Below are 12,335 nucleotides of genomic sequence, written 5' to 3'. Positions count from 1 at the left end.
GCTACCAACCATGTTTTTGATTGGGTCTGTCTTAAAAGTTGTCAAGCAAGCTGGCTAAATTAGCTAGCTAGCTAACAAATATATTTGATAGGATGCTGACAGTGCTAGCTAGCAAACTAGCAATGTTTGAATGGAGATAACGCAACTTTGACAGTGGTTGTCAGTATGTTGGGTATAACGTTACCAAACCGTGGAGGCATTACGTTAGCTTACTAGAAACAATTTTTGTAGCTTTTTTAGCTCCATTGGAGTGCGTGAGCTAACCAGCTCAGCAACGGTAACGTTAGACCCAGAGCTATCCGATCAAGCTAGCTAACATTTGATACTCGTCAAAAACTTCATTGGTAATTAGCTAGCCTTTCGTCCTAATTATGACCTCTTTTGCCATACTAGCCATGTCTTAAAGTGATTTACGAATGGATAACTAAAGTTAGCTAGCTACTAATAATATGGAAGTTAATGCAACGATGACACATCACCCTGTTTAACTTTGATGCTACCAGCTAGCTAGCTACCATGATTCCGCCTGTTAACCTTGATAGCTGTAAAGTCATTTCGCACATCAGCTAACTAGGTGAGTCTTGTGCGTATCCATTGCAATTCCACTGCTTATTACATTTTCAGACAGCTTTATTTTCGCGCGCACAAAAAATAGCAGGTTGTTAAAGTTACAATATGTAACTTTTTGGGCGACCCGACCAAATTCGAATAGAAATGTGAGTTATAGAGCTGTAATTCTAATTGAAAGTACGTCTAAGATGCGTCAGACCTGTATTATGTGCTCTATTCTATATGCTTCCAGTTCGTAAGTTTAGTTTTTGCGTCTTACTTTTGTACACCAGCTTCAAACCGCAGAAAATACAATATTTTTTGGTTATTTAAAATATTTCACAGCTGTTTATATGGTACAATGTTTTTCTACAATATACTTGCTTTGTCAAGAACTTAAATTAGACGAACTATTAGAATCTTCGGAACCAGGAAATGGCAGCGAAATTTGTCTCGTTAGTCCATTCTTGATATAGAGACCCAAAATGTTTTTCATGTCAGCAATCAAATTTAAGATTTATAACTTTCAAAATACAGAAATACTGCAGGTATTATGCATTTTGCTGCCAACATACTGACTCATCTCTAGCCACTTTAATTATGAAAAATGTATGTAGTAAATGTATCACTAGCCACTTTATACAATGCCACTTTATATAATGTTTACACACCCTACATTACTCATCTCATATGTATATACTGTACTCTATACCATCTACTGCATCTTGCCTATGCCGTTCGGCCATCGCTCATTCATATATTTTTATGTACATTATCTTATTCATTCCTTTACACTTGTGTGTATAAGGTAGTTGTTGTGAAATTGTTCGATTACTTGTTAGATATTACTGCAGGGCCGGAACTAGAAGCACAAGCATTTCGCTACACTCGCATTAACATCTGCTGACCATGTTTATGTGACAAATACAATTTGATTTGATTTACAATGCAAAACTTAGCATCATATGCTGCAAAATGGCAGATGGGAAGACTTGTGTACATTTAGCAAGTATCATTACAGTAGTATTATGCATGTGTGTGTTTGCACTCATATTTCAGAAGTCTGAGAAAACATGTGGCGGAAGGCTGCGGGAGCTGCCCTGTTGGCCTTGGCCGTTGGATACTTCTACCACACCAACCCTGAGCTGCCTGAACAAGTTATCCAGTACTTGTCCCTGCCTCATCCATCCACTCAGAGCGACCCAACCTTGGAGCAGGTTATCTCCACTGCCTGGGAGACCCTAATAACGGCCCCCGCCAGTCAGTGGGGCAGAGTGGCAGTAGGGTGAGTTTCAAAAACAACTAAGCATTCATGGTGTCATGATGTAGAGTTTGCTGTTTTGGTTTTCATCATTCATCCAACAAAACACTGAACTTCCCAAGTGAATGCGTATTTGGCGTGTTTACTTTTTCTCTGGCTTCCTCTATTTAGGGTGAATGCATGTGTGGATGTTGTGGTGTCGGGGATAGGACTGCTACAGGCTTTGGCTGTGGATCCTGGGTTGGGCCGTGACCATGAAGTGTTACACTCTAAAGAGGACCTGAAAGAGGCTTTCATCCACTACATGGAGAGGGGGTCCGCGGCGGAGCGTTTCTTCACCGACAAAGAGGTCTTCCAGAGGATTGCACGGGCCGCTGCAGAGTACCCTGGTGCTCAGGCAAGTTAACAGTGTTTATCCCCATTTTTATATCAGGGTTTTGAAAGCTATGGCCCTGAAATAAGGTTATATAAGTTATTTTCTTCACAAATCAATGGGTACATATCATTAACTTATGAGTCCAAAAATGGATATAGCAACTGATGATTGACCCTTTTTTTAAATGGACCTAATCACTGATCTGACATGACAGGATTGTCGGAATCTCTGTTTTTTATGGTTATTCATCAACTATGAGAGCTGAACAGTGTTTGTGAATTTCAGTTGGCCACAATAACAGGAAACTGTTAGATAGCATACACTTCACATCTAATCTTGATCAAGCCTCATCCTGTACCTAAATGAGTGAAACTAAAATATCAGCAGTATAAGCAAAACAGTATCACAAGGATTTCCTATGGTCAGATCAACAATATATCACCCAACCCTTAGTTTGGTTTCACACTCTCATGGTCTATACATCAGATAGTTAACACTAACAGAAACCAACTTCAAGTTTTTGTATCCATTTGAAATGCATCATCCTTTCTGTACTTGAGGTAATCATCACCAATCCAAACATGATTGAATAGGTGAAGGGGCAGTAGGTAGTCAAGAGGTTAGAGAGTGGGGACAAGTAGCCGGAAGATTACTGGGTCAAATCCTGAACCAGGCAATACAACGTGGAAGAGAAACTGGCAAAATAAATTGTGTGAGGTTGGGAGCAAAGCAGACAAAGGAATTATGTCTCCACAGACTGATAAAGTTGTAGGTCTATTTGAAAAAATCAGTTCAAGCTCACCCTGAAAGTTTGATATCACATGTATTTTTGGCATCTGTAATTGGCTTCACTCCCCTGAAGACGAAGCACTTTTCCTTTTGAGTAAAGGTTCCATCCAGAGAGGTTTGAGTGTCTGTGTCAAATTTAATTCTACGTGATCAACGGTAATTAATCATTTCACTGCTGGGCTATCTCTTGGTGCAATTGTGGTTATTATGATGCCATTTTCTATCAGACTCACTGATAAACCTCAACTCATTTTTTATCTCTTCCCCTCTCTTTCCCTTGCTCTCTGTCACTAATTAGCTATATGTTGGAGGAAATGCTGCTCTCATTGGACAGAAACTTGCCACATACCCTCAGCTGATGGTAGGTTAGCACTTTTAATCTCAAACTCCTCACTAGAATGCATACATGTTGTACCATTTCTACTGTTCAGCCACTGTTGAATGGTTATCTGCACAGGGTTGTGTTTTTTTGGCACTGAGAAACTGTGGCAGTTTGTTTAAAAGGAACTGAGGACATTGCTTAACTTTTGAAATGTCCCCTACGTCTATATTACTGAAGTCAGTGACGCTGGATGATTCTGCCTTTTAATAGGTTCTGCTATGTGGGCCTGTTGGGCCTAAACTACATGAGATGCTGGACGAGCAAATCGTTGTACCCCCCGAGTCCTTGCAGGAGACTGATGAATATCACCTAATTCTGGAGTACAAAGCAGGTAAGGACCAAAGGCAACCTGAACGACAACTATAAAAATAGGTTTCACAAGCTTTTAATAGCTAGGTGATTAATGGAAACACATTCCTTATTTGTATTTATTTACCTCTGGTAGCCTGACTACACTGTTGGCCACTATCAAAATATTTGTAGAAAATGCATAAGTCTGTCCTTTTGCCTCTATCTAGGGGAGCAGTGGGGTGCGACACGGGCACCCCAAGCCAACCGCTTCATCTTCTCCCATGACGTGTCCAATGGGGAGATGAGAGCACTGGAGATGTTCGTGGCCAGCCTGGATGAGTTCCAGCCAGACCTGGTGGTCCTGTCCGGTCTGCACATGATGGAGGGCCAGGGGAGGCAGATGTGGGAGCAAAGGCTCAAAGAGGTCCGTAGCAAAGCACAAACAACAGCACAACAGTATATCGCATTTAGGGTTCTCGCCAGAGTTTTGTTCAACTTTTGTATAGACTGAGATGGTTTGCCCTGAACCTTTCCAGGCAGTGGCGGCCATTTCTGACGTCCGCAATGCGGTACCCGTCCACCTGGAGCTAGCAAGCATGACTGACAAAGACTACATGAACAGCATCATGCAAGAGGTAAAGGTGTAGGTTTAACAGTATCTAAAATACAAGTTTGGCAGAACTTAATATTCTTTATCTTTAAATAATTTAAAAGGCAGTCTGTTTAAAACCAGGATTTCTATCAAATTTGATCATATTTGGACGTTGTGATGTCGTCAAAATAGGCGATGTCAATTTAAAGTGGATTATAGCGTTGCGTAATAAAGTAATGTATTGGAGCTGATGCATACAATAAACTATTTGGTGTTGTGTTCTGTTAGCAGGTCATGCCCATAGTGACATCCATCGGGCTGAATGAGCAGGAGCTACTTTTCCTCTCCCAGGCCGGCACAGGGCCTCACGCTGAGCTGGCCTCCTGGGGGGGCATACCGGATGTAGGCCGCGTCAGTGACATCCTCCTGTGGGTCCTTGAGCAGCATGGACGCAGTGACCCCGAGTCGGAGGCTGACCTCACGCGTATCCACTTTCACACTCTGGCGTACCATGTCCTTGCCACTGTGGACGGGCACTGGGCCAACCAGGTGGCCGCCGTGGCAGCAGGAGCCCGTGTGGCCAGCATCCAGGCCTGCGGCCTCCAAAGCATAGATGCCAGTAAGGTGGTCCTTAGAGCTCCGCTGGAGTTCCACAGCTCCCACGGCGAACCTAGAGAGAAGTTGTCCCTGAACCCAACTGAGCCTGTCACTGTTTGGCACCGTGGCAACGTGACCTTTCACCTTGCACCCGTGCTGGTCTGCAAGCAGCCACTCCGGACAGTAGGGCTTGGGGACGCCATCTCAGCAGAGGGGCTCGTATACTCTGAGATCAGGCCACAGCTGCCATTTTTGTGAGGTCCTTTTTTGTTGCACTCTTGTTCTTTTATTGTATGGTGGTGTGCACCATATCTCCCCAACCCCAACCAGTGATGTCTTTACCTGTACTGTAGCTTTTTCTTGGGTTGAAATTCTGATCCTTGGTTAGCTAAGTATTTTGCACTGGGCACAGTTTAAGCCATTTCTGTAACTCCAAGGAGTTGTGCTGGGTTACCTCTGATTTCATTTGCCTTGTGAAAATTCTATGTAAATGTTTGTGTACAAAGACAATGCCAAAGCTGCTTGTCAGTTTGGTTTGGAGGGGGGAAATGGAAAAACATTCAGCGATATGGTCTCCATAAGTAGCGGTGCGATTTCAGACAGGGTTTGAGCTTTCATGCTGCACAATAGAGGAGCAACCTCCTGTGCACATATGCAGATGCTGAACAGTGCCAATGAGTTCAGCCTCTTGCATCACACTCTTTTGGAATTTTATTTTCACATCATCTCGCTGAGTCTTAGTTCAATTTCCTTCAATAATCTTTTCTTGTTGACCCTGTTCAGAACAAGCTCCCTCATCCAAGCACTATAGTTGGCGAAAGTGGGGTAAGTTGAGCCAAATGGTTAGTTGAGCCACCCCTTGTTTCTAGGAAACTATACATTTTGTGTATCATGTGACCAAATATTTAGGAAGGGGTCATAATTTCATGGAGTCTGGGAAGGAAGAAACCACATGGGAAAAGTGGTCCAAAGGGTAAAAAAAAAAAAAAAGATTTTCACTGTCAAATGAATTTCTGTTATAGGTTTCATGTTTGTATCTAAACCAAAGTAGATTGTTTTATACATCAGTTGCCGCTTCTATAAGCTGCAATATGAGGTCCTAAACCTAGCATTAAAGTGCATCCTTGTAGCTACAGTATATGGGCTAATATAGTCAATGTTTGCCTCGAGGTAAATTGAACCAATCACTACCATACCCCATACAAATGATGATTATTTGGTTAGTTTTATGCACAATATGCATAGTATTTTAGCAATGTGTCATGCATATGAACTCGAGTAGTGTATTTTTATTGTTACAGCGCAGACATCATGCCACGTGTGTACAAACGTAAAACAAGCAGGGGTCTAGCCCCCCTTTAGCTTCTTGAGAGCAGCCAAGGAAGGGAAGAAGTCCATTCAAGCAGCAGCAGCAATGGATGAAAAAAATGTACTGAATGACACCTGAAGAGGTACTATAATGTTTAACCGTGAGTAAAATACATGTTGGATTTTTTTTTTAAAGACAGTCCTGATGGAAAACCACATTTCTTAGTAAACTTTCCAAATGTCGACAAAACAAAATATGCCAGACAAGGGCGGGATCTTGTGTCTATAAAATGTGTTATGTGAGAAATGGTGGTGGAAAAGCTTTTATGCATAAATATTGATTTAACTATATCAATAACCACCAGGCATTATACACAAGGCTCATTCCTCTGCACAGGTGTTGCTGCTACCTGGCAGATCTGGATAGGTATTTTATATATCAGCCATATACACATGTTATAACAATCTGTCAGTCAATGACACCGTTGATGTGGCACGCAAACATTGGTTGATGCATGCAATGTCTGAGCAGGGGAATGTGACCAAGGTCTTATCTGATGACATGGAGTCTGTCTTGCTAAACATATCAAGCATCTTGCGGACCAGTTTTATGGGCTTAGTAGCCTCAAATACAGAGAACATGCCTATGATTTGGCACATCAAAACTACTTCCGTGTCCCAGACAACGGCTTAAGAAATTGAATAGTAAGTGGTATTGAACAGCGAGATCTATATCAATGTAGGCATACATTTAACATATACAATATACCACACTCCCATCCATGAATTAAACAGTGCCCTACCAGCATCATCACCCACTTAGGGTAAGTTGTGCCTAGAGACCACTTTTTGTGGACAAATATGTTTTCAAAACGTATACTATATTTCCCTTGACATAGTGATGCTGAATGTAAAATAGTAGTAGAATCTCACAACTACATCCCCTCATTACAATCAATACAACACCTGTGCAAACTGGGGCTGAAGTTAACCATCCAGACAGTTTTTTTGTGGAGATTTGGTCATTTAGTTTTCATTTGGCCAAATGAATCCATTTAATCCATCAATGAAAACAGTGATGAAGCAAAAACAAATGTTATTTTGGGATGATGTGATAACTTATTACTTAAATTAAAGGGTAATAGTACACTAGTAGGGCTTCATTCAGGCTTAAAGTGTGCCCTTTTTTAATGGAGCCTTTACAGGTTTCCATGTCATGCAGATGATGGGACATGTTGATAGGACCTGTTCAATACCCACAAAGTGCAGTAGGAAGGGTTGTGGCTGACATGTCCTATGACATGCCCAGCAGACAAGGCTGGTATGGAAGATTGCTCACCCAGACTGGGTTTCCCAAAATCGGTGCACGTTTTGGTTTTTGCTCCGTCACGACACACCTGTTTCAAATAATCAACTAATCATCAAGCTTTGATCATTTGAATCAGCTGTGTAGTGTTATGAAAGAAAGAAAAAACGTGCACCCCTTGGGGTCCCGAAAACTGAGGTTGGGAAACGCTGCAGTAGTAACTCTTTAGCACATCTGATGAGACTGCTATCTATTCTAGTACTTGGCTGCTGTCCTCTGGCTAGCTGTTTGCCCTGTCACTCTCTGTTTGAATACTTTGAATGCCAGTCGCACACAAAAGCTGTACTCCTACAGCTGTCATGACATCCACCTAAGCCGTAAATAATATTTGGATCTCTTGTCCGCAATGGCAGACGTACACAAGCATTCCAAGCCCATCTGTATCCTTGACTCACAACTGGGTCAAGCAGACTATGAGGGGTGAAGTGTGCCAGTGAAATACTTCATATTATTGTGAATTGTCACTTTTTGTTCAGCTATTTTGATCAACTTTACAAGTAAACATGTAAATTATACCTGTTACATTGCAACTAATGAAGCCCCTTGTTAAAACTCCTACAAAGACAGATTGTTACTGACAGGGTGCTGTTGGACATTGCACACAGCAGACTGTGATGAAAGTCTGCAGACCCAGTATGACGAGTACGATCTAGTACTTTTCTGTTGTCCTCTGGCTAGCTGCTTCCTCTAGCTTCTGCCAGTGACTGAATGATACAATGAATAATGCAAAGATGTACTTCTACGGCTGTGTAGTCTACTCTGCTGCTGTCAGGACATCCACCTCGCAGCCGGAAAGTACTATGTTAATCTCCAGTCCACAATGGCGGACGTACACAAGCATTCCAAGCCCATCCTTGACTCACAACTGCATCAAGTGCAGATTGTGTGGTGTCCAGCCACTATGTAAAGTCAATATTAATATTCAGAGTTGCTGCTTTCCACCCCAGCTAATTTGTAAAGATTTAGGGCTGTCTTGTTTATCCTATGTAGGACATGCCACATGGGCAATTCAACATGTTAATAATTCCTGGTAACTGATGGAGCCCATCATTTCTACGTCTTGGTATACGCCATGTTTATTGGTTTCACATCAATTGTGACCTTGAGTAATTAAGTAGAGGAAAGATCCATTTTAAAAGTATTTGAAAGCACCATCCATGTTCAAATATCACTTACCTTACTGCTATAAAGAACTGGAAAGATTTTTTTGTTTTTTTTGATGCCCTAGGTACATTTTTGCTTTGTTGCTGCGAAACTGAGAATTGGGATGGTACAAAACAGAGCAATCATAAGCTATGCAGAACTTATTTGTCTCGAATCTCATTGCTTTCTTAGCCTGGTGGAACCAGACAAAGCTTATGATAGCTCACATTGCTTCACTTAAAATTAAACTTGAGCATAGCGGTCAGTCTGCTTCATATAGATCCTATTAAATTACTAGAGAGCCTATGTCATGAACCCTCAAAGTTCCATAATGGTATGATAATGGCAGCCATTTTGGTCAGGGAGAAATCCAAACCAGTCTAGTTACATTTACATTACATTTAAGTCATTTAGCAGACGCTCTTATCCAGAGCGACTTACAAATTGGTGCATACACCTTAAGACATCCAGTGGAACAGCCACTTTACAATAGTGCATCTAAAAATTGCGGGAAATGGGTTCATGTTAATTGAACGCAGACGTTCCATTGACCAGAATGGCGCACAATCAACACATCTGATCTAACAATTTGGAGATTCTTCAAATCAGTCATGATTTATGTATTGTAACAGGCCCACAATGTGCTTACTTGAGTCCGATTTTGATACATTTGGCTGTTTTTGCTGCATGTAGAGCCTGTCCTTTTTCAGGTTTAGAAGTGACTGCTAAATGCGAACTCCCGTTCGTATAAACTGGTTAGCATAGAGAAATCATTGTTAGTAGTGGGTCGTTTTTAACTGTAATGCAGTTGATCGGTAACGATGACATGAACATGTGTTGGGGTTGGCATCCATACAAGCATTATATTCTGATGTTTACCTCAACATAGTGTGAAATACACATAAACAATTGCCTAAATGTAGACTAATGTTGCTGAATTGCATTTCCATGGCAATTCCATTGTTTTGGTAGAGTACGTTTGACCTTTATGCCGCATATATTTCGAATGAATAGCAGAAGAGGCATAGGTGATGCGTTTCCTGCTTGTACCTATGCAGGAACATAAAAGGCATGCGATATCAGAAATTGTGTAATAGAATTGTCAACCTAAAATACTGTCATAATTATAAATACAGTTTATACAGGTTTTATTCCAATGTTCTGTATAAATAACCTCTAAAATATGTAAACCGACCATAAATGTTCACATTTTTGTTTTCTTGGAAAGCTGTGAGTGTTATTATATGAGTACTTCATATCATCAACTGATTTCAGACAGTGTATGGCTGTGGATCGACTGCATTGTTTGTTTGGAATGTTAATTAGAAAACATTTATGGAATCATTCCACTAAAACTGGTTGGCTAGCTAACAAACATACAGTGCAGATAAATCTTCAAATTCATTGTTTTACACAATAGTGTATCCAGTGGTGGCTGGTGGCACTTTAAATGGGGAGGACCTGCTCATAGTAATGGCTTGAATGGAATGGTATCAATCACCAACCATCCTCCCCTCAACAGCTTCCCCTGCTCTTATCACAGCACTGGCTGACCATGGTTGACCAACTCCCTTACCAAAATGGCTGATCTTTTATACTGTCATGAGAAGGTTCATGTCCATTCTAGTATTCTAATTCCTAATTCTATCGTCTGCTTGACCAAGCTACTGCTTTATTGTATGGTCATGGGAATGTGCCAGTCTTCTTTGACAGCTTTGTGTTGAAATAGTGACTGTAAATATGCATTTAGTAAGAAATTGAGTATTCCTTTTCATTGCAGTGAAAATGTTAGGTACAATGGTTTGGTAATACAGTTCGAGAGTTGCTAGGGTTTTCAGGGCATTCTTCTGAGGCTGGTGAGACATATGCCTACTTCCTTTGCTGATTTCATCTGTTGTTTTTGTTCGATAAATTCACATCCTACCGTTTGATTGACACTCATCATTGAGGATGTTGCCCCTTGGATGGAGCTATGATCAAATTTGGGTGTAGCTGCCATCAACCACACCTTTTATATGCATAAGTAGATTTCACAAATTTTTGTCGGCAATATGACATCATACATATCGTGGTTACTTCCTGCTTACAGATACTACCACCAACAACAATATTCAAGGTGCAGTGGCTAGATGTAGATGCGAGCATAGGTTATTTACTACTAATTTTCCAAAGATAATTTAGTATTTACCAGGTATCATTAAAGAAGCATTCTGCCTTGTTTGTGTCTAGTTTAGTCATTTGTAGCTCTACTGAGTTTTCAGCACTTTAAAATGAGACTATTTGATGTAATTTCATATTAACACCCATGTCTTACTGTCAAGGATAGCAACAGTTATGCTAGCTCATTAGGTGGAAACACTGCAACTTAACAACTAGACCTCCTTTTGAAGTTTACTTTAACTGGTACCGGGCTACCTTCAAACAAGTTTTGTAAGTGTCCTAGAGCAAAACAAGCAACACGTTCGTGAGAGTCTCACCTTTCCATAGAGTGGTCATATTAGTTTGTAGGTCAAACCGTTCGGACACTACAGATGTTTGTAAGAAAACCGATTTTTGGTATGTTTCATGGTCTGACAAATGCTGCTGTAGCTCGGCCACCTTCCCCCGCAGATGTGGAAGGCTGTCATTGGCGTATGCAGTGGATTGAGACGCCGCCCATGCAACAACAACAAAAACATCTAGTTTAAAACACGGATTTTGATGGGTATGTTTTTATTATGTTGATTAGATTTCCGCGGGGGCGCGGACATCGACTCTATGGGGTTAAAATGTTTATGGAAATATATATGGAAGTAGTTTAGTGCCAAAAAAAGGGGTTAAATATGGGAATTAAAAAATATATATAATTTCAGATATAGGACAGACACTTCAAAACAAACTTCCTTTTGAGTCTGAATCTGTTACTCAATGCGTTGCTATGGGCAGTAAGTAAGCAGTAAGTCTCCCCCCAAAAAATACATTTGCTTTAATATATTGATACCTAAATGGGTCCTAAAATTCTATATCAGATAAATAAATTATCCTTGGTATGACCATCGTAAAACACCCCCACCAGCCCTATAATTTGTAAATATTTCACAAATAAATCAGACACCATTCTCTTAAAATATAGTATTGGTTTGAAGATCAAATACAGCTTTAGTTGACTGAGCCCTTGATAATGGGGCAGTTATACACAAAATACTCCATATGTACATACATTGTTTGTCGATTAGCAGAGTATGGAAATCAATTTTTCCAGTACAAGTAGCTGTGTAATATGTGGGGAAATAATCTGTGAATTTTAGAGATAAAATGTTTTTTTGTGTGTCAGTGATATGCTTAGAATTTTAGTGAGAAAATCAGTAATTTGTCTTAAACTTTGTCTACAACCAACCGTACGGTTGACTCCATAATGTTAATCATGGGCACAATCTGTTCTATGGAAATATACTGTACTCTCACCACAATCATGTGGACCTTGAACATATGAGTACAATAATTATTTATTACAAATCTATTCTAAAATATAAAATAATTATTACTCAAGAATTGTTCAGACTTTTGTGAATTAGTGTCCATTATGCAAAGTCTTATTGGATTCCCTTTTCTTTTGTCATCTGATGTTAAGACTGGAACTCAACTGATATCTTAAGTTTGGAAATGTTTTTATATTAATAAAGTCTCCTATTTTCATGTCAA

At 40.4% G+C, this 12,335-nt stretch overlaps 2 protein-coding genes across 6 annotated transcripts in view; both read left to right on the top strand.

Annotated features, from left to right (window-relative positions):
* prdm11 (PR domain containing 11) overlaps positions 1–12,335 on the top strand; it is a 362,582-nt gene that overhangs the window by 45,780 nt on the left and 304,467 nt on the right. The gene's annotated exons all lie outside the window — the stretch shown is intronic.
* The window catches only part of adpgk (ADP-dependent glucokinase), a 12,554-nt gene extending 219 nt beyond the window's left edge, over positions 1–12,335 (top strand). For 2 of the 4 annotated variants that reach the window (XM_035790506.2, XM_035790507.2), the window contains exons 2-8: positions 1,609–1,834; positions 1,982–2,207; positions 3,274–3,336; positions 3,568–3,688; positions 3,876–4,072; positions 4,185–4,283; positions 4,529–12,335. In XM_035790506.2, coding sequence (XP_035646399.1) covers positions 1,623–1,834; positions 1,982–2,207; positions 3,274–3,336; positions 3,568–3,688; positions 3,876–4,072; positions 4,185–4,283; positions 4,529–5,095 — 1,485 coding nt within the window. In that variant the 5' untranslated portion in view covers positions 1,609–1,622 and the 3' untranslated portion in view covers positions 5,096–12,335. Of the gene's footprint in view, positions 1–6; positions 575–1,608; positions 1,835–1,981; positions 2,208–3,273; positions 3,337–3,567; positions 3,689–3,875; positions 4,073–4,184; positions 4,284–4,528 lie in introns of those variants that run through there. The other 2 variants (XM_035790508.2, XM_035790509.2) reach the window with 2 other exon arrangements.

The sequence above is a fragment of the Oncorhynchus keta genome, chromosome 17 (genome assembly GCF_023373465.1).
Source record: "Oncorhynchus keta strain PuntledgeMale-10-30-2019 chromosome 17, Oket_V2, whole genome shotgun sequence".
NCBI lineage: Eukaryota > Metazoa > Chordata > Actinopteri > Salmoniformes > Salmonidae > Oncorhynchus > Oncorhynchus keta.
Note: the sequence above shows the minus strand (reverse complement) of the source record. Positions and strands in the feature narration are given on the sequence as shown.